At 45.6% G+C, this 26,582-nt stretch overlaps 1 protein-coding gene across 5 annotated transcripts in view; it reads left to right on the top strand.

The window, feature by feature from the left end:
* BDNF (brain derived neurotrophic factor) overlaps window positions 1–7,584 on the top strand; it is a 40,716-nt gene extending 33,132 nt beyond the window's left edge. For all 5 annotated transcript variants that reach the window (XM_054635272.2, XM_054635273.2, XM_077179519.1 and 2 more), the window contains exon 2: window positions 3,039–7,584. In XM_054635272.2, coding sequence (XP_054491247.1) covers window positions 3,039–3,800 — 762 coding nt within the window. In that variant the 3' untranslated portion in view covers window positions 3,801–7,584. The remainder of the gene's footprint in view (window positions 1–3,038) is intronic.
* Window positions 7,585–26,582: the final 18,998 nt, after the last annotated feature.

Here is a 26,582-nt window from a genome sequence, read left to right as displayed (position 1 = left end):
AAAAATCACTTCTGTGGCTGGCTTATTCTCTCATCAAAAAATCAAGCCAGGTAAAACCAGCACACGTGCTTTTTATGTGTCAGTTCAACAATAACTGAAAGGTTGTGGGATTCTCTGTGACATGAGCTATCTTATTCTGCTACAGCATGTTGAACTAGTTGATATTTATAAACTGCTAATACAAATTGCTATGGTCTCTAAAATGAAGATATTTCCCAGGTGATAAAATACTACACCCTTGTATTAAATCACTTGATATAATTTTGCTGCCAAAGATAAGGACTCTGTATAGTGCTCAAGTTGCTGTCAAGATAGAGAGAAGAATGTTTTTACATCCTGCTTCTGGAGTTCAGCTTAGTCTGGGGCTCACTTGCAGAGCAGTAGATGTTTGATCTGTGGTTTCTTGCTGGCAATATTCCTTTATCTGTGCTGCTAAAGCTTAGTTTGACATGCTCTTCTACAGATTTAAATGGGAGGAAGAGGATTGGCTTTTAAGCAGCGTATCATCAGGATGTTATGTGGGTTATGCCTGTCTAAAAACTGTTGTTTTTCAGAGTCTAGTTGTACACAGTTTCTTGCAGCTTGTTGTGAGTGAAGCTGCCCAGCATCTGTTCTGTTCTCTCCCTGTTCTGTGTGAGGTGAGCAGCCCAGTGACAGGGGTGAAGGATGTGGCCTGCTCCAGGGTTCTTCTCTCCTTCGTTCACTTGTCTAGCTTGAAAAGCACAGAGCAGCTCCAGCTGGTCTGCTTACCTGCTGGGGCAAACTTCTCCCTGCTCTGTGCTTGTTTGGTGCCCCTTGTGCCCTCTCTCTTGTGCCCTACATGCTCAGAGAGACTCTGTCCCACAGATTCAGGAACTGGCCAGGACCTCTGGGCACTGCTTCCATAAAAAGAACAGGAACTTGGTTAGGAGCCAGAAGATCTGTTTTCTGTTCATTGCTCTGGTGGGCACAGAGTGGGATGTGAGTGTTTGGGGTTCTTTTCATTTTAAACAATTCTCTGAAGGGAAGTGTATAAATATTATTTTTCTGTTCCACTGGCTCTGCATTTGTATGTTAGCTGAGCCACCCATCTTCAAGACAAGAAGAGTTGTTTCATCTCTCATTTGGTAGAGGAAGAGTAGCAATCTTTTTCCTTCTTTTGTAAATCACCTCTGTAATGCCTCTTTTCCTCTCATTTGAAGAAGAAATCTGACACTCCCTGTAGAATGTTTTAAAAATTCCAACAGGAAAAAACTGCAAAATACTAATGTTCTGCATGGTTAGAGCAAACACTATGTTCCTGTGAGTCACAGATGTCAGGTTTGTTTAATCTTAATAAATCTATGCCACAACAACACTATTGAACAGGAAGAGGGATGGAGGGATGAAGGAAGAGTAGTGCTGGGTTAGAAAGGATTCTTGGCCAAAATCTTGTTTAGTGGAAGTCTGGAGATGAAGGGGTATGGGCATAAACCCGAACACTTCCCACCCTGCCTTCATTAATTACATCTTGGACATTGCCTTTCTAGTGCACATTTCATTTTATTTGTATGTTTTATGATAAATTGCCTTTCCCTGTTAAGTCATAAGAGTACTCATTTCCCACAGTACATTTGCTGGAGATAAAGTAAGCCTTTTTACATAGCACCCTGTTGGCAAACAAAAATAGCATTTACTCCAATGTGTGTTGCCAAGTATGAGGTACTTCCAAATGAAGTTCAAAAGCTCTGAAACATGCATTAGCTGCTTTTTCAAAAATGTGAACAATGCCACTGCTTTCTAGCAAACAGAACTGGTGAGAAGAGTGATTGGAAGGGAAAAAACAACAACTGGTGTGATAGATGTTGTAGTAGTGCCGGGGATCAGACAGAAGGCATAGCTCTCTGTCACTGCAGGGTTTGGGGGTGCTTCTTGTAACAGGACTTAGAGCATCCACTCTGCCCTTGGGGAGGAAACAATTTCTACCTGAGCAGCCTTAGCAAAGCACTTGGGCAGGAGTTCATGTGAGCTCCCCGCGGCTGGGAGTCCTGACAGGAGGAGCTGTGCTGATTCCAGGCCCTGGTGAGGAATTGCCTGACCAGCCCTCCTCTCTGGTGCTACCCCTCCCCTCCCAGTGAGGACAGAGATGAGCATGCACATAAACCCTTAACACCTGCCAGATTTGGGGGGGCAGAATGTGAGAGAAACGGGCCAGCTGCTGTATTTCAGCATGGCAGTAGGGCTGGCGATGCTGGGTTTCATGATGGCCCCTGGGCTCTATCTAGGTGTAAATAAATGTTTTAGCCACCTGAGAACAGGTGCTGTGGGGCCCTGGAGAAGCACAGTGGTTCTGCTGCTGTCACTTCAGTGTAGCTCTTCCCAGCTCTGTGTTCCAGCACGCCCCTTCCGTGCTGTTCACATGATGCAAGCATCTGTCCTGCTCAAGTTTACTGCTCCAGGCCATGTTCTTGCTCTCTATTTATGTATACATACACCTTCTACGTTTAGATGAGAAACTGACAATTGGATGGCTTCTTCCTGTGTTTTGAAGATTGCTTTCAAAACACAAATGCAGTTTATCCTGGTGCTGCTCAGCTGCTTGTTTGTTTGGGTTTTTTTTTTTTTTGTGGGCAGAATGATGAGCTATTTTCTGCCTTAGAGAGATCTTCAAAATCAAGTATTTACATTTGTGCTTGAAATGGAAGTCTTGCCTCTCAGAGCTGGGGAGCTGTGTTTTATTGCTGAAATGTTGTATTGCTAAAGAGCAGTTCTGCTTTTGCTGTTACTTGGAAGAGGTGTAATTGGTCAATAAATAAGGAGTCTCTGTAGTATCTAATCTAATACTTACACTGAGTGATTTTAGCATGTAGGAACCGAGCTGCTGGGATCAATGTTGCCTGTGCTGCAGCCTGTGCTTTTTCTGAAACTCTAATTTAAAGAACAGTCTTTAACAAGAGTATGCTTCATCACTGGTAATGAGTTGCAACTGCGTGCGGAACACCTCTGTAGAAAATGCACAGTCTTGTGAGTTTTATTACTCCAAACCTCGTAAGTTAATTTGTTTTTCTTGGTTTTTACAGTTCCACCAAGTGAGAAGAGTGATGACCATCCTTTTCTTTACTATGGTTATCTCATACTTCACTTGCATGAAAGCTGCCCCAATGAAAGAAGCCAGTCTAAGAGGACAAGGCAGCTTGGCTTACCCAGGTCTCCGGACCCACGGGACTCTGGAGAGCATAAACGGGCCCAGTGCCGGTTCCAGGGCGCTGACATCGTTGGCAGACACCTTTGAGCACGTCATAGAGGAGCTCCTGGACGAGGAGCAGGACATCCAGCCCGGCGAGGGAAACAAGGATGCAGACTTGTACACATCCCGAGTGATGCTAAGCAGCCAAGTGCCTTTGGAACCCCCGCTGCTGTTCCTGCTGGAGGAGTACAAAAACTACCTGGATGCCGCCAACATGTCGATGCGCGTGCGGCGCCACTCGGACCCCGCGCGCCGCGGGGAGCTGAGCGTCTGCGACAGCACCAGCGAGTGGGTGACGGCCGCCGAGAAAAAGACTGCGGTGGACATGTCCGGGGCCACCGTCACCGTGCTGGAGAAAGTCCCCGTGCCCAAAGGCCAGCTGAAGCAATACTTCTACGAGACCAAATGCAACCCCAAGGGGTACACAAAGGAGGGCTGCAGGGGCATAGACAAGAGGCACTGGAACTCGCAGTGCCGAACTACGCAGTCTTACGTGAGAGCTCTCACCATGGATAACAAAAAGAGAGTTGGCTGGCGCTTCATAAGGATAGACACTTCTTGTGTATGTACATTGACCATTAAAAGGGGAAGATAGTGGATTCGTGTTGTATAGATTATATTGAGACAAAATTATCTATTTGTATATATACATAACAGGGTAAATTATTCGGTAAAAAATAATTTTATGGACTGCATGTATGACTGAAGTTTATACAGTACAGTGGTTACACAATCTATTTATTGAACATATCCATGACCTGAAGGGGAACAATAGTCATTTGCGCACAAGTTTAAACAAAGAAACGAAAAAAAAAAATTAAAAAAAAAAAAAAAAGAAAATCAAGCGAACAAAAAAGTCTGCATTACATTCCTCCATAACATTGTGGTTTGTCGCCATTGCCAAGAATTGAAAATATAAAAAATTAAAAAAAAAAAAAGAATAAAATTGCATGCTGCTTCAATTGTGAATTAATGATAAACTGTCCTCTTTCAGAAAAATAAATTGAACCAAAACATTCTGTTTACATTTTAGACAGTAAGTATCTTTAGTCTGTTAGTATATATGTTTACTGCTTCTAACTTCTGATAGCGTTGAAATTAAAACAATGTCAAGGTGCTGTTGTCATAGTTTTACTGTTTCTCTTTTACTTTTGAACTCCCATCAGATTGAAAAACAAAAAAATCATTACCTTATTCTGGATTAGAAAAAAATTTGGTTTTTGTATGTTGTGAAGGTGTTTGCAATAGCAGTCCGACTACTGACGAAAATAATAAAAAGAGGCAACTGAAAAAGAATGGTGATGTTCCACTTCACATTGTTGAACTTCAGGCTTAAAGACAACACTTATTTCACTGTATGGCAACATGCTTTTTTGGTTGTTGGGGGGGTGGTTTGTTGTTGTTGGGTTTTTCTTTTTTTTTTTTTTGTCTTTCTTTTTCAATTTTCAGTCTTTTGAGACATGCATTTGCTTATACCATGTTTGCTTGTGTTTGAGAATTTTTTTTCCCCTTTTCTCCCTCTGGAGGGACATTGGTTGTGATCTTCAAGTATTTCACTTACCCCATAGAACTGGAGCTTGTCATATAGAGAATATTCTATAGTGTTCAGAGCAATTATTTTCCTATAATAAAAGACTGTGCTTGGATCAAAGGTCTTGGTGAAGCACGGTGAGAGTGTCACTAGAAAAAGGGTCTAGGAAAGAGGATGGAGGGTCTGAAATCAGGCTGGTTGTGGGACTTTATAGCTCAGCCAGTTTGGGAACAAATGACAGTGCTTTGGGTTGGCTGAGGCTGTCCCAGTTGCAATCATTACTGAATGTGCATCACGTTAGAGAGCAGAGCTTGGCCATGTGCGTGGATGCCCTTCCCCTGCAGAGCTGCTGGGCACACTCTGGGGCATGTGTGCCTGAAGGAGCCCTGGAAACCAGCTTGGGAATGGGACAGAGAGGAGCTGCTTCCAGCAGAAAGAAATTGGCATTGTGTTCATGTGGCTCCACCTCTGCCAGCAGGCTTACCTTGTGAAACAAATACTGCCACTAAAAATCCACTCTGGAAGCAAATCAGGAGCAAGTGCTGGAGGAGCTGCCTTAGCTTGCTTAGGTCTGAGGGATGTGTGCTCACTGTGTGCTCCCCCTCTGCTGACAGAAGTACTGCTAAGAAGGCAGGTTGTGAGGCTGAGCTGTGCACAGCACGCTGGCCACAGTGGGCTGAGCACTGAAATAGCTCCTTAGAAAGCTCACTGGAGGCTCAGGCTATATTTGTAGTTCCTGAAGATAAAAAATAGCTGAAGAGGTAGGAGAATACTGCAAAATATAATCTGCTTCTGAATGCTGTAGAATCTGTGTTTATTAAAACTCTGACTGGGCAAAGCTTACAGAAATATGTTTGCCCCAGGAATGCTCTTTGAAGAGTATATTTAAAACTGATTTTGTGTCATCACTGGTAGAAACCCATGCTGGAAGCTAACAGACACTTGACATCAGTGATTTCTTCTGCTTTGGGTAGAAGGGCAGCCCCTTCCTGAGGGTAACTGCCTGTCAAAGTGCCCGTGGCCAGACTGTGAGTGAGAAGAGAGGGTTGTGTGACCCACCTGAGCTTCAAACTTCAGCCTTCCCCATGGATTGCTGATGGGCATTTCCCACACAGGAAAAAAAAACCAAAAAACCCTTATTGAAATTCTCAAAACTTCATCTCAGATACTCTTCATGCAAATTAAATCATAGTATCAAAGACTGTTTTGTGTTGGAAGGGACCTTAAAGATCCCTTTTATCATGGGCAGGTCCAGCTTCCACCTGAGCATGTCACTGCCCTGGGGCCACACCTGTGTGTGTGTTGTAATTGGCATTGGGTGAAGCCAGCGTGGCTCAGGAGCTGCTCTCAGCAGCACTGCTCACCTGCAGCAGAAAAGTGCTCTGATGCTGGCTCCTCTCAAAACAAGGGCTGGCTGCTGGGAAGGAAAGGATGATGCTGATGTGGGAGCAACAAACAAATCACTCAGCTGGACTGCAAGGGGTAGCTAGGATCTGACAGGAATCCAATAACTGCCAGTTCAAAGAAACTTCCAAAAGAGAAGCCTTAATGCCCAAATCATGCTAGAAGTAAAGCTCCTTACTTCTCAGAGTTAACTGTGGCTATATCCTTTGCTTGTAAATGCTCAGCTGGCACCTGAGGGTGGTGCAGGTGTGGCAGAATGAGAGGAGTGGGATGGTGGCTTCAGAGGGATGAAGGACATCCCGTGGAGCTGGAGGCCCAGAGAGCTGTGCCTGGTACCTACACCAGAGTGATGCAGAGATTGTAGAGATGTGATTGAGAAGGTGCCAGCTCTGTGCTCAGTAACTGATCAATAATTGATATTATTGATACTATTGACATTATTGATATTGGCAATTAACCTGGAGAACTGTGCCTGGTACCTACACCAGAGTGATACTCCCCAGAACATGCCAGCTCTGTGCTCAGTAACTGATCAATAATTGATATTATTGATACTGATATTGGCAAAGAACTGTGCCTGGTACCTACGCCAGAGCGATACTCCCCAGAACATGCCAGCTCTGTGCTCAGTAACTGATCAGTAATTGATATTATTGATATTATTGATACTGATATTGGCAAAGAACTGTGCCTGGCACCCACACCAGAGTGATACTCCCCAGAACATGCCAGCTCTGTGCTCAGTAACTGATCAGTAATTGATATTATTGATATTATTGATACTGATATTGGCAAAGAACTGTGCCTGGTACCTACACCAGAGCGATATTCCCCTGAACATGCCAGCTCTGTGCTCAGTAACTGATCAATAATTGATATTATTGATACTGATATTGGCAAAGAACTGTGCCTGGTACCTACACCAGAATGATACTCCCCAGAACATGCCAGCTCTGTGCTCAGTAATTGATATTATTGATATTGGCAATTAACCTGCAATAGTGATTGATATTATTGATACTGGCAATTAAGCTGCAGCCCCACAGCTCTGACATTAGACATCCATGCTCACAGGCTGGGCAGTTTTAGTTAACACAGAGACAGAGAGGGGAGGGTTGGTTTTCCTTCACATCACTTCATTAAACTCTTTATTAAACTTCATTAACTCTTGCTGTGGTCTGTTGGTGACAGAAGTATTCCATGCATGTCAGCAGGCCTAGTGCTGTGTTAAAGGACTCTTGCAACTGTAAGTTCATGTCTGTGGCCTTGTTCTCTATTATTCATCTTGTGTAACATAAATATTTATTGTATATTTATATAATTTTATGGTTTTTTGGGAAAATACTGAAATTGGCATTAAAATTTAAAAGCAACTGCGTCATATTGTAAATATAATTGAGCTATATTTAAGTGTACTGATTAACATAATATATGTTTAACTAGAGTTTTTTATGTTTTTAAATATATTTTCGAAATACATATATATATATATAAAATGGGGTTTTTTGGGGGACCATGTGACTTTTCTCTAATTGTAAAACAAACTTGAGTTTTACTATAAATATGTGTGTTCTTTGTTTTAAAACAATTTTTACTCTATTTTAGCAATAAAATCTCACTCGGAGGGCAGGTAGCCCCCTGTTTCATAGTTAGCATTGGGAGGGGAGGGATAGCAAGAATTTACTTCACATGAAAGCTGGGGATGCTTGCAGGATGATGCATTTCCATTTAATTCCAGCACAAAAGTCCTCATGAACTAAAAGCCCATGAATGACATATATATGGTTTTACTCAAGTATAAAATAAAGAGCATAAGGGGGAGGGAGTTTCTACCCTTAATAGCTCAGGGGTAAGTGTCACATAAACTCAATAGCTACAGTCATGTACCTGATTTTTAAATGGTTATTTTTAAATTTATATTTATATATTTAAAATTTATATTTATATCCCCTGCACTGATTTATGACCCTAAAGAGTGCTAGGAGCGGGATTCCTCGGATTTAACACCTTGTTAGCATTTCTAAAATAATCTCTACTACAACTGCCAAGCCTGTACATTTAGTTATCCCAGAGACCTTTAATAATCAATAAATCCTCACGAGGAGTAGAAAACTTGCACATAACTTAAGGAGGGGGGTGGGGGGAAGCACAAACCCACACTCTCCCCCAAAAACCTATTGCTGCAGATTTTTCAGGAGCCCAGTACCAGCAATATCTCACAAAAAACTGAGGGAATTATTCTTCTGCAGATGGTCACTGGTATGAAACACACCTGCATGCACATTACTTTTTTATTGTCACCCTGACATGGATGCTGCAGCCCTTGGGGTGTGGATGGGCAGAGCTGCCTTTTGGCCATGCCATGTGCCTGCCCCTGCCTGGACCCTGCCTCCTTCCTGAGGCAGCACAGAGAATTTGCTTCAGCAATTAAAATATTGTGTTGATGGTCTGACATGGGTGCCCAGGGGATGGAATGCACACACTCAAAATGCAGATTTGAGCTGCACAGGAAGGTGCAGGTGCTAACCATACAGCCAGCCACTCTCTACTGAGTCCTAGCTCTGGAGGGGAAAACAAGGGAATTCCCATGGATTGCTGACCTGGAGAAGAACAAAAAAAAAAAAAATCCATAGCTAGACTTTAAAATTACTCAGCAAAAAAATAATAGAAAGCAATAAAAGGTATTTGAAGAGAAGTGAAGGCTCCACTGAAGTGTAATGAGAGAGGGAGGATGTTTATTTCAGTTTGTCCCAGGTGGATCTAATACATGGCTTCCACAGGCTCCTTCCCCTAATTAGGTCCTCATTCAGGAGACACCTTCTGGCAGGTCAATTAAAATGGAAAAGTAATTGATGCACTTGTTTTGAGTAAATATAAAGAGCACTGACATCTGACCTTGTGAAGGAATTGGAATTTTAAAGTCAGGGAGTGTCTATAGGTGGTGTTTTGGAAGAAGAGGAGGTTTTTTTTCCCTGAACTTTTTTTATACATAGAGTTTGGTTTTTTAAAACAACTTCCTACCATTTTGAGTACTCAGAGACTGTGGTGTTGCTATAAACCAGAGAATTTAGGGTGATAGCTTTATTTTGATGCCTGTGGGAGATGGACTGGAGATAGCACAAGTGGTCCTGCTTTTCCACACAAGCTCTGGGCTCACCTGTGGAATTTTAAACGCTTCTGGTAAGTCTTTCAAGCCTTTTAAATCCTGTTAGACAGTGGCAGAAAGCACTTGAGGACAAGCTGCTCTTTGTCTCTCCCCATCCAGGGGCACAGAGCTGCAGGATTTTGCTTTGCTGTGCAGTCTGTAGAACCTGCCCGTGACCTGCTCCATCCTCCAGGCTGCAGTCCCACACGTGGAGCTGTGTTTATCTCGGTCTGAGATCACTCCTGGTGCTGCTGAAGCGTCTCTGCTGCTCAGGCTGGGGTGCTGAGCAACCCCAGTGCTGCTGCATCCCTGCTCTGCAGGAGCAACGTGCAGGGTTCCCAGGATTGGCAGTGCCTGGGAGGAGCAGGGGCTGCCCTGCAGCCCAGAGCCCTCCCCTGCTCACTTCAGAGCCCATCTGAGCAACAGCTGCCAGCTGTTCATGCAGAGAGGAGGATTTGGCTGTGAGGCTTCTTGCCTAAATCCCCTGTCCTGCCTGGGCCAGCCAAGGAAGGAGATGTCCTGCTGGGAGTGCAGAGTTTGGCACTTCCACAAACGGCATCTCGTGAGTCTACACTCTGAGAATGTTTCCCTTTGCTAGAAGAATCCTTTCCTTATCCTGTCCATTCCTGCCTTTTAGTAAAAAAATCTGGTGTAGCTTTAAAGCCTGTGAAGTTCAAACTGCAGTTGATGTGTGTAAAGCAAGCTGCCTGCTCCTCCTGTGTTATGTTAATTACAACAGCCTTTAAAACTGCTCAGACTCTAAACAGGGGTGCAGGTACCTGCTGGACTAAATATTCCTTCAACTTCCAGGGTTTTAAATTCCTTCCAGGGTTTTAAATTCCTTCCAGGGTTTTAAATTATCTTGGGAAGATTTCCAGTTACAGCATTCTCTGACCTTTAAAGACCATTCAGACTCATTTTTTTCTCTAACCACAACACGGTCCTTCATTGAAGTTCCACTATATTTGGACTCCAACCTTGGGAATGTGTTATTTCAAGACAATATGAAATATGTGGGACCATGTTTCTGTTACAAAAATAGTGCTGCCAGTGTCACCATTTGCTGCCATGGAACAGCCCAGTGAGGCCCTTTCTCTTCCAGATGTATGCTCTGATTGGAACAGCTGTAAAGCTGAATGGGAAGACATACCCAAAAAAGCTTTGGGAAATAGAAAAAGAACAAATCTAGCAGCTTTGTTGAGAGCAAAGAGCAGGTAATGTACTGCTGCTTCCCCTGGACATCCCCACCTTGGCCATTCAGCCACAAATGCATATCCAAAGTCCTGTTTAGCTACAAGAAACTCAAACTGTGCAGCTTTTTTATTATTATTATTATTAGTCCCTCTGGTTTGCTTTTTTCTTGGGCTAAGCAAAATGTCTGTCCTTGCTGTCCCTGTGTGATGCAGGCCATCTGGTGAGCAAGAACAGCCTCAGCAACACAAGTATTTATTAAAAAAATCAAATCAAATCACCACATCACCTTGTAAATTAATACTGGGGAATTTTTTTGCCTCATGGGAGCTCCTGCTCCTGAGGGTAGAGCCAAAGGGACGTGCAGATCTCTGCTGACAGGGATTGCCAGGGCTGCAGCAATGAGGGGACACGTGGCTGTGTCACCCAAGGTGAAACCACCTCCCAGCTTGTGACCCCTCTTCCCTTGGCTTTGAGTAAATGAGTCTTGGACGTGCCTGAAGGGTCCAGAGAGAGCCTCACCCAGCTGCAGCTGAGCTGTTCAGAGCAGCCTTATTCTCTTACACCTCTTTCCCTGTGAGCTGCCCCTCCTCGCTGTGCTGTGCGCATCACTCACTCCTCCCCTGGCAGGGCCATGAGTTCGGGCATGCCCATCCCTGCTGGCTGCTGTGCACTCTGCTCAGGGCTCTGCTCAGCGGCTCTCAGGGCAGCAGAGGGAGCAGAGCAGCCCTGCTGCCCTGCCCTGCCCCGCTGTGTCACCCAGCTCCTTGCTGGCTCCCTGCAGGACAGCACACAGGGTGCTGATGGCCCCGTGCTCCTCAGCCCTGCAGGAGGAACGCGCCATGCCCCTGTTCTCAGGAGTCCTGCTGCAAACAAAGCTGTCCAGTGAAACAGAAATTCAGCACCTGGTGTGCCAAACAGCAGCTTTGCCTTCCCAGGGGAAAATAGGGCAAGGGATTGGAATGCTGGGAAGGATGAAAGTTTGACAGGAAAGTCTCACAGATATGGATGCTTAGCAGAAAGATTTTTGAATGTAGAGTCTGAAGAAGGAATAGAGATGGAAGCAAGTTTTGATATAGAAGAAAAGAATTGCTGAGCCAGTCTCACTGGATAACCAAGGAGGCAAAGGGTGTGTTGGTTAGAAGGGGTTTTATGGCTTAGAGCAAAGCATAAACCCCCCCCAAACAAGAAGATGTTTTTACCAAGCACAAAGAGAGCACAGGCAAACAAGTCAGCAAAGCTGCAAGTAGAAAAAGGTCTCAGAATTTTCCACTGCAAGAAACTGAAAACCAACTTCTAGCTTAAACTGTAATGTACTGACTTTTAGTGATTGGAGAACAGTGACATGAATATGGTAATTACAGTAGTTATGATAGGCTAGAGATAAAAGTCTAGGTATAGATTGGTTCTACTGTATGAAGATGCTCAGCAAAGAAAAATATAGAATGCATTGTAACCTAAAGAAAAGTACAGAATGCATTGTAACCTAAAGAAAAGTATATAATGCAATGTAACCTAAAGAAAAGTTTATAATGCAATGTAACCAAAACCAAAGGGTGTCCAGGCCTGCCTGCAGCTGGAGCTGCCAGCTGTAGGCACAGCTCTGTCACCCATGAGCCTGGGCTGCTGGAACCTCTTGGATACAATAAACTGCATTTTGGATACAATAAACTGCATTTTGGAGAGCCCCTGGGTGCAGCATCTCTCACTCAGGCTCTTGCATTGGAAGAGGCTGATGGAAGGAAAGCATCAGTTTAAGGCTGTGTTCCCTTAAGCATGCATGGCTGTTAGCTTCCCAAAAAGACAGCAGTGTCCATAGGGCTGTCTGCATGGGGGCCCTGAGGGTCAGGTGTGCATTTCAGTGATTTCAGGGAGCACACAGCCCTTCCTGCCAGCTGTCACACTCAGCTTGCACAGTGTGGGACACAGACAAACATGAAATCCCTCTGCAAACCTCTCAGGCAGGCATCTGCAGTCAGCAGTGCTGCTCCTGTCTGTGCCCTCTCTAATTAAACCTGAGATTCCAGGCATAGCTCTGCATGTCCCCACGGCTTGCTAATTGTTGCCTGCGTGCGAAGTGAGACGAACAATGAAGATAAAGCAGTGCAGACAATAGTTATAGCAGCTAATTAGCCCTGCCTGTCACTGAAAGTAGTGGTGAACTTCCAAGGCAATATGTCAATGGGAAGGGATCCTGAAATAAAGGGTTCCTGGAGCCTGGGGGGGTCTGCAATCCACTACCCATGCAATGGTCACCCCATAAACTCCCCTTAGGAAACACAACACTCTGTTCTGTGCTTCCTAACTCAACAGATACCTGTGGCCTCCAAGAATTGGTGCAATTTCTCTGATAAAGCATGGATCAGGTATTGAGCAGGGCTGTAACCATGGTCTAATTTACATCAATGAAATGACCACCTCTGCAGTAAGTTGGGGCACTGCAGAACAAAGCTGCAAGCCCAGAGACCTCTGCAAATATTCATTCTTGGAGCTTTTGGTTTTTTCTCCTTTAAATAGGACGATTTTTCCTTAATCACAGAGCCTAATTCTGCCTTTGAAAAGCACAGTGTCTCCTGAATTTAGTTGGAGGATTAAAGAGCACTCAATAAATCAATAGAGAATAAGTCTAGCAGAAGCCATTCTGGACAGAATCAGGAGAAACTTGGGGTGAAGACTGGCAGAGGAGTTTGAATTCCCAGGGATGTGTTTGGTTTAGATATTAAGGGATGTGTTTGGTTTAGATATTCAGGGATGTGTTTGGTTTGGGTTTTCAGCGATGTGCTTGGTTTGAATTGACATGGAAGTGGGTTTTATTTTTATTTTCATGGGTGTATTTGGTTTGGAATTTCATGGATGTGTTTGGTTTGGATTTTCAGGGATGTGTTTGGTTTGAATTCACTGGGATGTGTTCAGTTTGGATTCACATGGATGGATGGGTTTCAGTTTTTTTTAATTCCCAGGGATGTGTTTGGTTTGGATTTTCATTGGTGTGTTTGGTTTGACTTCACATGGTTGTGTTTGGTGTGGATTCTCAGGGATGTGTTTGGTTTGGATTCACACGAATGTAGGGGTTTTTTGGGTTTTCGTGGATGTGTTTGGTTTGGATTTTCATGGATATGTTTGGTTTGAATTCACACAGATGTGGGGGTTTTTTTTGGATTTTCACTGAGATGTGTTTGGTTTGGATTTTCAGGGATGTGTTTGGTTTGAATTCACTGGGATGTGTTCAGTTTGGATTCACATGGATGGGTTTGTTTTTTTTTTAATTCCCAGGGATGTGTTTGGTTTGGATTTTCATTGTTGTGTTTCGTTTGACTTCACATGGATGTGTTTGGTTTGGATTCTCAGGGATGTGTTTGGTTTGAATTCACACGAATGTAGGGGTTTTTTGGGTTTTCGTGGATGTGTTTGGTTTGGATTTTCATGGATATGTTTGGTTTGAATTCACACAGATGTGGGGGGTTTTTCTGGATTTTCACTGGGATGTGCTTGGTGTGGCTTCTCGGGATGTGTTTGGTTTGGATTCTCAGGGATGTGTTTGGTTTGGATTTTCATTGGTGTGTTTGGTTTGACTTCACATGGATGTGTTTGGTTTGAATTTTCATGGATGTGTTTGGTGTGGATTCTCAGGGATGTGCTTGGTGTGGATTCACACGAATGTAGGGGTTTTTTGGGTTTTCGTGGATGTGTTTGGTTTGGATTTTCATGGATATGTTTGGTTTGAATTCACACAGATGTGGGGGTTTTTTTTGGATTTTCACTGAGATGTGTTTGGTTTGGATTTTCAGGGATGTGTTTGGTTTGAATTCACTGGGATGTGTTCAGTTTGGATTCACATGGATGGGTTTGTTTTTTTTTTAATTCCCAGGGATGTGTTTGGTTTGGATTTTCATTGTTGTGTTTGGTTTGACTTCACATGGATGTGTTTGGTTTGGATTCTCAGGGATGTGTTTGGTTTGAATTCACACGAATGTAGGGGTTTTTTGGGTTTTCGTGGATGTGTTTGGTTTGGATTTTCATGGATATGTTTGGTTTGAATTCACACAGATGTGGGGGGTTTTTCTGGATTTTCACTGGGATGTGCTTGGTGTGGCTTCTCGGGATGTGTTTGGTTTGGATTCTCAGGGATGTGTTTGGTTTGGATTTTCATTGGTGTGTTTGGTTTGACTTCACATGGATGTGTTTGGTTTGAATTTTCATGGATGTGTTTGGTGTGGATTCTCAGGGATGTGCTTGGTGTGGATTCTCAGGGATGTGCTTGGTGTGGATTCACAGGGATGTGTTTGGTGTGGATTCACAGGGATGTGTTTGGTTTGAATTCACTGGGATGTGTTCAGTTTGGATTCACATGGATGGGTTGATGGGTTTGGGGTTTTTTTAATTCCCAGGGATGTGTTTGGTTTGGATTTTCATTGGTGTGTTTGGTTTGACTTCACATGGATGTGTTTGGTTTGAATTCACACAGATGTGGGGGGTTTTTTTGGATTTTCATGGATGTGTTTGGTTTGGATTTTCAGGGATGTGCTTGGTTTGAATTTTCATGGATGTGTTTGGTTTGGATTCGCAAGTATGTGTTTGGTTTGGAATTTCATGGATGTGCTTGGTGTGGATTCACAGGGATGTGCTTGGTGTGGATTCACAGGGATGTGTTTGGTGTGGATTCTCAGGGGTGTGTTTGGGGTGCATTCAGCCATGGGCACCCAGCAGGGATGAGGAACCTGCCGTGTCTCCCAGGTGCTGCAGACTTCCCCTGGCCTCAGGCTCAGCTGGGCTCCCTGGCTCTGCTCTCCCACCAGGTTTTGCTGCTGCTGCTGCTGCTGCTGCTCTGAGTGTGGCTGGTTCTGTTTTACCAGCAGGCTGAGCTCCATGCCTGGGCACAGGCTCCTGCAGCTGCCTGGCTGGCTGGGAATTGCCATTTTGCCTTGAAGCACATTGCCCTGGCTGGCTGGGAATTGCCATTTTGCCTTGAAGCACATTGCCCTGGCTGGGAATTGCCATTTTGCCTTGAAGCCCATTGCCATGGCTGGCTGGGAATTGCCATTTTGCCTTGTTCCCCCCAGCAGTTCTCCCCCTCCACCAGAGAGAGCACAGGCCCTGCTCTGGCCCAGCTCTGTGGCCACCAGCTGGTTTTGCCTCTTTGTGTGCCATCCATTGCACCCAGAGCTTTCTGCCATTACCCAGGAGGGGTTTTCCTGTCCCTAAGCATTGCTGGGTCCCAATGAAAAGTCACTAAAATATTTACCTTTAGGGGCCTGCAGTGTTTTGCAATGTGTTCCTGTGAAACTCTGCTGAACAGGGATATTTAAAAACCAAGCACAAACAGAAAAGATCTACCAAAGCTCTGATTGCTGTGAGTGGTAACTAGGAAATTACAAGAATTTGTATTCAAGTTTTATTTGAATTTATTTGTATTCAAGACATTCAAATACAAAGTTTAAGCTGCAGCGACAGAACTCTGCCTCTTCTCACATGGCAGGCACACCAACTTCTCTTCTCAGCCAGCTTGGTCTGCAAGGCAGCAAACACAGAGCTATTCCTTACAGCTCTTCTGGGAATAAAAAGTGTACCTGATAGGAGAATTTGGGCAAATCACATCATTTGGGTTGGGAAGTCAGGGTTTGAATAAACACTAATTTGATTAGGAAAAGTGTTTCTTTCAACTATTACCCGCACACTTCTGACCTACAGTTTTCTGTCTTTTGAGATGAGCAATAGATGATGGTGCCAAAAGCTTTTGAGGTTTGAGACACACTTATGAAGACTGCAGCACATCACAGGATGCAAAGCCCTTATTCTTTAATAAATTACATATTGCAAAATATCTGTCCATTGATGCTAAAATATCTACAATGTAAATATTTGCTGACATAAATGCAACCTTTCATTAAATATCTGAACAAAGCCTGTGTGGCAGGCTGTGTGAGTCACTGATGCAGATGAAGCTGTATTGATTACCAATGCAAAGGTCCACACTGTAGGCTGATTTTATTTATCAGAATGCATGTACCACTCCAAAACTGGGAATACTCCTACCCACAAAGTATTTAAAGGATGTTCAAAATAAAATCCCCCTCTGCAAGTATAAAACCCTGTCAAAGACTTCAGACTTCTCAAGTACACGGCAGACTTGAAATGTTGGAAAATATGGGCTCCAGACTTCTTTTTTTTTTTTTTGGCCTGGCAAGCAAATGTGACATCTTTGAAGTCCTGGATGCAGCCCAGCCAGGGGCCAGGGCTGTGTGTGTCCCTTCCCACAGTCACTCCAGCCCAAAGCTGTGGGACCAGGTGGGTTCACACAGGGATCCAGGTGTCTGAGCCTCAGCAGCAGCCGACTGGGGACTGGGGAAAAACGTGAGGAGTTGGTAGTGATGCTTTGGGAAGGCTGAGCTAGGACAGAGCTAAAGAATCAAGCAGGGATTGATTCAAAGCATCTCCTCCATGGATCCACCTTGGGCAGCACCAGAGCCCAGCCAGGCCTGCACCCAAGATGAACCAAAATGGCCCCAAAATGCACCAGCGCTCCCGGGCTCTCTCCCTTGGATCAGTTCTGCTCCATTTGCATCTTGCAGTTCATTGTCCCATTCCAGCTTTAGCCCCTGCAGTCCCACCCTGCTTGTTTTTCTCTCTGCAGCCCACGGGGTTTGTGCTCTTGGGGCTGAGATTGGGATCATTTGTCCTTGGTGCCCAGCTGGAGCAGGAATTGTTTTGTCTCCCTGCTCTGTGCACAGAGCTCACCATCCCTGAATGTGAAGCCCAGACACACACACTAAAGCAGCACAGAATGGGAAAAACAGAAAAGCTGAAACCTGAGGCATCAGTATTACCTGTTCAAAAATCCCTGTGGATAATTAACTGCTGATCACACCATCACTGGTCTCATTCTCTCCATTCTGCTTCCCTCTCTTTGTTTCTCAAACTCCTCACTTGCAGGGGAGCCCAGGGTGGGTTCAGGTTTGCTGCACAGCCAGGCCCAGCACAGAAACCTGCCCCAGGGACAGACCAGGGCAGGGCAGAGTGTGGTGGTGTTCTCAGGGGTCCCAGCATGAAGGAAGAGATGAGAATCTTGACTCCACGTTTCAGAAGGCTGATCTGTTATTTTATTATATATATTATATTAAAAGTAAATAATATATTATAACTACACTAAAAGAATAGGAGAAAGGATTTCATCAGAAGGTTAGCAAGGAATAGAAAAGAATGAATAACAAAAGCTTGTGACTCTCAGAGAGTCCGAGACAGCCGGACTGTGATTGGCCATTAATTAGAAATAACCAACATGGACCAATCAAAGATGCACCTATTGCATTCCACAGCAACAGATAATTATTGGGGTTTTTTCCCCCTCTGAGGCTTCTCAGCTTCTCAGGAGAAGAATCCTGGCAAAGGGATTTTTCAGAAAATATCACGGGTGACAGCAGAGATGCTCCCCCTCCAGCAGAACAGAACCCCCTGGAGAGCCCATCTGCATGGAGGAGGCAGCTTGCAGGACCCTGGGGGGAGGCAGGGGGCTGGCTGGGTGTGTGCCTCAGGAAGCAAGGCTGATTAACTGCTTCCCACTAATTTAAAAAATGGCACAAAGCCATTTCTGGCAGAAAGGAGGGGATTTGCCCCAGAAAGGAGCAACAAGGGAAGGAGACAGAAAATCCCCTTCCCCTGGCCTTGGGAAGACAAGGCTAAGATGTTGAGGGGCACTGGGCAGAACAACTGGAGAGAAAAGTCAGAGAAACTGGGGAGGCTGGTGTTAGCTGTGTGCAAGAAGGAGAGAAAGAAATGTGAACAGTGCTGCCAGCCAGGGGGAAACACTCCCCTTGGAATATTGTATGGACTGGCAGAGCAGGGATGCAGCTGAGCACAGAGGGTGAGCTGGAGGCTCTGGGGGCCAGCCAAGGGGGGCTTGTAGCCCCACATTTCTCTTCACAGAGAAAACCAAGGCACACCTCTTCCCCAGAGTATTTCTGGGATTCACATTCTCTGAAGCTCAGAGAAAGGAAACACAGTTCTTATCATTTGCTGTGCCTGTGTTTGTGCCAAAGCAGAATGCAACATGGAGATTGTGCAACCCACAGTGATGGGGTTTTGCTTCCTTGGCCTGTCAGGGCCAGCTGTGTGTGTGTGTGGGGGGACTGTGGGTGACAGTCAGGAGATTCTGGGCAGTGTGAGCAGAGTTGAGTGCTTGGCAGATTCCATTTTTGATGTATAGGATAAGATAGTATAATAAATATAATAATTATAATAAATAATTAATTAGCCTTCTGACATCAGTGGAGTCAGATGCATCATCCTCTCTCCCTCCCCACCATCGGAGTTGCCTGAGCAGGGAGAACATTTTAGGTATGATTGGACACAACAGTTTATGTGTTGAATCTTTTATCTTACAGAGAGACAACTGCTTTACTTATTTACAACATGGGGATGTGGGCACCAGCAGCCCCTGCCTGGTGGTGATTGTGTGCCCCAGGGTGTGCAGAGGAGCAGCTCTGCAGAGGAGCAGATGTTCTAGCCCTGCAGAGGAGCAGATGTTCCAGCTGTGCAGAGGAGCAGATGTTGTAGCCCTGCAGAGGAGCAGATATTCTAGCTCTGCAGAGGAGCATATGTTCCATCTCTGCAGAGGAGCAGATATTCCAGCTCTGCAGAGGAGCAGATGTTCCAGCTCTGCAGAGGAGCATATGTTCCATCTCTGCAGAGGAGCAGATATTCCAGCTCTGCAGAGGAGCAGATGTTCCAGCTCTGCAGAGGAGCATATGTTCCATCTCTGCAGAGGAGCAGATATTCCAGCTCTGCAGAGGAGCAGATGTTCCAGCTCTGCAGAGGAGCAGATGTTCCAGCCCTGCAGAGGAGCAGATGTTGTGGCTCTGCAGAGGAGCAGATGTTCCAGCCCTGCAGAGGAGCAGATGTTCCAGCTCTGCAGAGGAGCAGATGTTCCAGCCCTGCAGAGGAGCAGATGTTGTGGCCCTGCAGAGGAGCAGATGTTCCAGCCCTGCAGAGGAGCAGATGTTGTGGCTCTGCAGAGGAGCAGATGTTGTGGCTCTGCAGAGGAGCAGATGTTCCAGCTCTGCAGAGGAGCAGATGTTGTGGCCCTGCAGAGGAGCAGATGTTCCAGCCCTGCAGAGGAGCAGATGTTGTGGCTCTGCAGAGGAGCAGATGTTGTGGCTCTGCAGAGGAGCAGATGTTCCAGCCCTGCAGAGGAGCAGATGTTGTGGCCCTGCAGAGGAGCAGATGTTCCAGCTCTGCAGAGGAGCTGATGTTCCAGCCCTGCAGAGGAGCAGATGTTCCAGCCCTGCAGAGGAGCAGATGTTGTGGCTCTGCAGAGGAGCAGATGTTCCAGCCCTGCAGAGGAGCAGATGTTCCAGCTCTGCAGAGGAGCAGATGTTCCAGCCCTGCAGAGGAGCAGATGTTGTGGCTCTGCAGAGGAGCAGATGTTCCAGCTCTGCAGAGGAGCAGATGTTCCAGCCCTGCAGAGGAGCAGATGTTCCAGCCCTGCAGAGGAGCAGATGTTCCGGCTCTGCAGAGGAGCAGATGTTGTGGCTCTGCAGAGGAGCAGATGTTGTGGCCCTGCAGAGGAGCAGATGTTCCAGCTCTGCAGAGGAGATGTTGTGGCTCTGCAGAGGAGCAGATGTTCCAGCTCTGCAGAGGAGCAGATGTTGTGGCTCTGCAGAGGAGCAGATGTTGTGGCCCTGCAGAGGAGCAGATGTTCCAGCCCTGCAGAGGAGCAGATGTTGTGGCTCTGCAGAGGAGCAGATGTTCCAGCCCTGCAGAGGAGCAGATGTTCCAGCTCTGCAGAGGAGCAGATGTTCCAGCTCTGCAGAGGAGCAGATGTTGTGGCCCTGCAGAGGAGCAGATGTTCCAGCCCTGCAGAGGAGCAGATGTTGTGGCTCTGCAGAGGAGCAGATGTTCCCTCCCTGTGGCTTTTAGGACATCTCCTGCTGGAGATGTGCAGCCCCACCCACGCTCCAGCCCTGGCTCCAGGCTGCAGCACACATTTGTGCCAAAGCATCTGCTTCGTGCTGCTCCTGACAGCCCCACATATGGATAGAAATGAGCTGAAAAATAAAAATAATCCTGCTGTGCTGGCGATAGAGAGAGACGGGGAGACTGACTGGGTGATCAGAATCTGATTTTATTGTGGGATACAAATGCTTATGTACTTTTTCAGGGAGACTAGTGATCTGTACTGCAATGATTGGGTTAAAATCACATGCACAAACTTCTGTATATAACAACATCTCTTGCTTGCAGAGTTGAATGGGATTTTCTTTTTCCGGTAAACCACTTTGATTTAAGGGGTTCTTCCAATCTTGCAATCCAGCAATCCATTTTCAAAGTTCTGTTTGCTTTTTGCCAAGGCATCCTGTTATCAAATCTCCTATGTTAACCAGGCCCAAAGGCCATCATCTGCCTTGTGTCCCCCAACATTCCACAACATTCCAACACTGCTGCAGCTGCAGCAAGCTCAGGTCTGGGGTCCCCAGCTACTGGCTTGGCAGGGTGACCAGCACCAGAGCTGCAGTCCCTTCCCCCTGCCCCAAACTGGCCCGTGCTCAGCATCACAGCTCAGCTGTGGGGATGGAAAGAGGGTGAGGAACCACTGGGATAGAGTGGAGCAACTAAAGCTGAGATGTGAGTCACGTCAGCCACATTTGTGAGTGTTTGTGCTTTCATCAGCACCGCTGTGAGACACCAGAAACTTCTCAGAGGAAACCCCTGGCCTCTGCAAGCAGATGATCAATGGCATGATCAATTAAAAACACTGTCAGAGACATTCAGGGGGTGTTGTTTATGCTGCATCCAGCTGCAAAGCAAACAACCCAGGCCTGTGGGGTTTGGGTAGTGCAGGCTGTAATTGCTGGTTTAATTATAGCATGAGTGAGGCATCAGGCCCACCTCTCCCCTTTTTCTGGAAAAGTCTCATTCGGTTTATCACTCATTACCTGAGAATTAATGACTCACACAGACACCAGAGAAGGTGGAAGAATAAGAATCTCTTTCATGAGAATGGAATAAATAATAACAAGTACTTCTTTTTTTGTCCTAGTGGATTTGGTGACCTTTTGGGAAAGATTGCTTTCCTTTACCAACTGTATCTCATTTAAACATGCAGTTGTGTGCCTCCTCTCATCTTCCTTTCCGTGTTTGATTTCTGATTTGATTTTCTCCCTAATTGCTGCCAACCTTTGTGCCTGAGCAGGGACAAAGGGGCCAGGATGGAAATTCTGCTTTGATTGAGGCAGATGTGTTTGCATATTGTCCGGGTTCCCGTTTGCATGGAAGGGAAATCTTGGCACATATCAATTCACATGGCACATATCAATCACATGTCACACATCAATCACATGGCACATGTCACATATCAATTCCTGGTTAGCATAACACAGCACTGTGTGAATGCCACAGATCACAGATTTGTGTGATTTGTTGCAGACCTGTGAGAAGTATCAAAGGTTTGTGTGAATTTCATGTTTCACAGATCACAGATTCGTGGGAATTATCACAGATTTGTCTGAATTTCACATATCACAGATTTGTGTGATTTACTGCAGGTTGGTGTGAATTGTCACAGATTTCCGTGAATTGTCACAGATTTGTCTGAATTTCACATTTAACACTTGACAGATTTGTGTGAATTATCACAGATTTGTTTCAATTTCACATTCCACAGATCACAGATTTGTGTAAATTATCACAGATTTGTCTGAATTCCACGTTTCACACATCACAGTTTTGTTTGAATTACCGCAGATTTCAGTGAATTATCACAGACTTCTGTGAATTTCGCATTTCACGTGTCACAGATTTGTATGACTTTCACAGATTTGTCTGAATTATTCCAGATTTTTGTGAATTCCATGTTTCACATCTCACAGATTTCTGTGAATTATCACAGATTTGTCTGAATTTCAGAGATTTGTCTGAATTTCAGAGATTTGACTGAAATCCTCATTTCACATATCACAGATTTGTCTGAGTTTCATGTTTCACATATCACAGATCTGTTTGAAATATCACAGATTTGTTTGAATTGTCATGCATTTGTCTGAATTTCACATTTCACGTATCACACATTTGTCTGAATTTCACAGTTTTCGCGTATCACAGATTTGTCGGAATTCCACGTTTCACATACAACAGATTTGTGTGATTTGTCACAAATTTGTGTGAGTTTCCCAGATTTTTTGTGAATTATCGCAGATTTGTGTGAATTTCATATTTCACATATCAGATTTGTGTGAATTATGACAGATTTGTGTGAATTATGGCAGATTTGTGTGAATTAGCGCAGATTTTGTGAATTATCACAGATGTTTGTAATTAATTCCACAGGTGTCACTACTTTGTCAATTAACAAACCCCGGGTTTGATTGACAGCTGATTCAGCCAATCAGATCTCTCCTAAGGCTGCGGGCATTTCATTGGTCAGATCCGGGAGGGGGCGTGGAGATTCGACCAGTGAGAGCGCAGCGCGGGGGTCCCTCCCGCGCCCTATAAAACGCGGGGCGGGGCGCTGGCCACGCTCAGTTCTTCACGGCCCCGCCCAGGGCGTTCTGCGCTCCGCCCGCTCCCCTCACGAAGCTCCTGCACGCATGCGGCCCCCGTGGCCCTCGGCGAGGGCAGCCGTGGGGTGCCGGGGCACCGTGAGGAGCGGCAGGCGATGGCAGAGCCGTGTGGTGGTGATTCGCACCGCGGCCGTGCCCTCCGTGTCCGTGTGCCCCCTTGGCTTCCTGAGGCGCTTTCTTGCTCGTCCTTCTCCTGACGGCGGCTCGCAGCCCTCACACAGAATGCTCCAGAGAGATTATCTCTTGTGCAAGGTAGCAGCGTCCTGTTTGCAGGGCTTGCCTCCGCTGGGGTTTCTGCTGGTATTATCTGACATTTAGGTGAGAAACAAGGGGTTTTGGAGCCGGGGAGGTTTGTGTCATATTTGTTGTTTTACTTCATAAAGATTGTTTCGGAAGGGATGTTTTATTCCGTTATCCCTTATTTCACTACCAAATCCCTAGATTTTATTCCTTCTCCTACACCTATGCTTTTTACCAGCACTGCTGGTATATAATGTGATCTCTCATAGGTCTGCCACTGTTTACTAAAATATTTTTAATTTATTGAGCTTGGTTCTGCACTGGCTTATCACCATGGGCCTCACTGGGTAGGCACGGCCCTGCTCCTTCCTTTTTGCTTGTTAATTAGATATGTTATACCATTGATCAACTTTTGATGGATTGAGTCTGTTTGCCTGTATTCTGAAAATACACAAAGAAATGTTTCTGTCGAGGTCTGGCATTTGGGTAAGGAGCAATTTCTGGTTAGCAAGCATCTAGAGTAGAGTGGTATCTGCTGGGAATGGGATGAAATGACAGCTCAGAAACGAGAAGCACCATGAAACCTCGGCAATACCGGGGGCGCAGCTGCTTCCACTCCTCAGACACGGCATTTCCACAGCGAATTCACTCTGGGTAGGTGCTCCTGGCTGGGCTGCTTGGCACATGGCTCAGGTAGGTAGGTGTTCCCAGGGCTGTGGGATGGGGGGAAGCCTGCAGGGGACACCTCAGTGTCTGCTCCCTGCCCTGTGTCCTGCAAGGGGACAGGTGCAGGGCAGAGAGCTCAGTCTGCTGCCAGCTGCTGCCCACCTTGCCCTCCCACAGACAGCTGACACTGCTCAGAATCTCTGCTGCTCAGAGTGACCCCGAGGTGTGTTAGGAAGTCTCTTTTCCCAGCCCAGCAGTCAAAGGAGTTAGAACTCTTCTCATTTTCAAGGTTGTTTATTGGTTTTTATCTATAAAATTTTCTCCTGTCCAGCCGAGGTCCATTCAGCAGGTCAGACAGAGGCACACTGCCCGTCCTTGGGGTGGTGCTGTCTTTTTATACTAAAAACTACATGTAAAATATTTACAATAACTTCCCAATACCTATGACCTATGTTAGACAGTGAGCTTCTACCTTAAACCCATCTGTAAGTCCCAGCAGAAGATGGAGGCCATGAAGAACAAAGAGGCTGGACACACCTGGATTCCTCCATCTTACCTCCTGAACCCCCATTCTAAAAACCTCAAAAATTTATTTTTTCACCATGTGATAAATGCACTATCATTCTACTTAAACTCTCTTGACTTGCAATTCTTCATATAAAGGTTGTTAATTGTTTTTCCATGGGTCAAGGTCAAAGGCACAGGGGTCTTGGGCTCTGTGCCAAGGTCTCTGAGCCCCCTGACAGGGTCTCGAGTCCTCCAGGGCAGCCAGAGGAATTTCCTGGATTCCAGCAGGCACTCTCTCCTCTCCTCTCCTCTCCTCTCCTCTCCTCTCCTCTCCTCTCCTCTCCTCTCCTCTCCTCTCCTGGGGCAGGGTTCTGCCTCAAGTTCTGCAAAGGGAGGGAGGTGGTGTTTCTCAGAGCTGAGCAGAAATCCTTTGGGTTTTGGCCTAGAGTTTGTGTGTGAGGAGGTGCCACCCAGCTGGCATCTCTGCTCTGCGCAGGCAGCTCCAGCCGTGCATCTGGAGCAAGGGAGGCAAGGTACTTCCACTAAGTGTGCTGCCATTGATTTCCATATGGTCATAGGTATTAGAGAGGAAAGAGACCTATTAAATCATCTAGTCAGTATAATCAAGCAGAACTACTCCCTGCTGGACACTTACTGCTGGTTTGTCAACTCTAGTTCAGGAAACTGAGTTGTAGTGTTCAATCTAATGGATCCTGAATTTCCATTTAATATCAGTTTTCTTTGGTTTCTGCTTTTATATTAATGCATTGATGGGCTTTATATTGATTGGCTTTTCTTAGTGTAATGAGAACAAAATGCCACTTATCTTTTAAGTCATTTAACTCAAACTAGCAAGCTATCAAGGCTAGCTCCTCCCAGGGGACAATCCTAATGGCTGGAGCAGGGAGGTACATCCATACACAAGTGTTGGTAAGAGAGATAGTTCTTCAAAGGTTTTAATTTATTTCAAAACAGCAGGAGAGAGTTACAGCTGAATTTACCAAGCAAGTCTTCAAAATCCCATGGAGCAAAGCAAGCAGAGCATTATGAACCTTCTGGAGTCCCTCAGTGCTGAAGGTGGATCAGGTGGGTCTCTCTATCCCCGGGAGCAGGGATATTCCTGCAGCTGCTGTTCCCAGAGAAGTTTCTAGGCTGTGGCAGTGCAGCTCCATAGCTGGTTCAGCACCTCTCCTGGAGCATCTGCTCATCACTCCTGCAGTAAGTATCCCTTGGTGCTTTCCCTGCCATTTCCTTGGCTTCCTGGGCCCTGGATGATCACTGGGATAAACACTTTAAAACTGGCTTTCCACAGAGCAGAGCCTTTACTGAGATGCCAGCTGAACTTTTCCTGGGGCTGTGAAGTTCCCTACTAAGATCCCACAAGAGGTGCTGGGGGATTACGTGTGGCAGGCTCATTCCTCACCCATGAAATGAAATCAGTGGCTGTTTCACAATGCATGAAATAACAGGGAAGATGTGCCAGTGGGTGGCAGGGAATGCTGCTGAGTCACTGGCTATTAAGCAATGCAGAACAAAGCAGACAAGGATTACAGGCTCTTTGGGGATGCCATATCAAGGAACCATTGGAAGCAAGCAGCAGCCCGTGCCTGACACATGCAGGCACAGGCATCTGTCAGCACAGCCACGCTCTGCCCAAGGCAGGGAGAGGAGAACCTCCTCCATTATCTCACCAGGGTCTTGTTACTCACCTGGGGCAGGCAACAGCAAAGGACTGGAAAGCTTGGTCTTAAAGCAGAGCTAGCAGTGCAGCTGCTTATTACAACAAATCCTGATTTTTAATTTTTTTTTTAGCTGGACTTTTAAAGCTACATGTCTTTTATTTAGCAAAACTAATATAGGCTGGTGCCCACCAATGTGGAAGTTTTAATTTTTAGTTTCTAAACCTGTTAATGGCTACTTAGTTACTGTATTTCAGCTCAAGTATTTAAACAAAATCGTGAGCACCTCTTCGGCTGCATGTTTTTTTCTTACATTGACTCCCAGAACAGCTGACATATTCCAGCATGAACAGAGTGGCCTCAGATATCCTCATCAAAAAGCATTAAAGGCTGAAGGTGTGCAGTAATTGAGTTGTGCTAAGGGAACTTCATGTGAAGCTGTTACACAAATCCACTAGAGAAA

The sequence above is a fragment of the Agelaius phoeniceus genome, chromosome 6 (genome assembly GCF_051311805.1).
Source record: "Agelaius phoeniceus isolate bAgePho1 chromosome 6, bAgePho1.hap1, whole genome shotgun sequence".
NCBI lineage: Eukaryota > Metazoa > Chordata > Aves > Passeriformes > Icteridae > Agelaius > Agelaius phoeniceus.
Note: the sequence above shows the minus strand (reverse complement) of the source record. Positions and strands in the feature narration are given on the sequence as shown.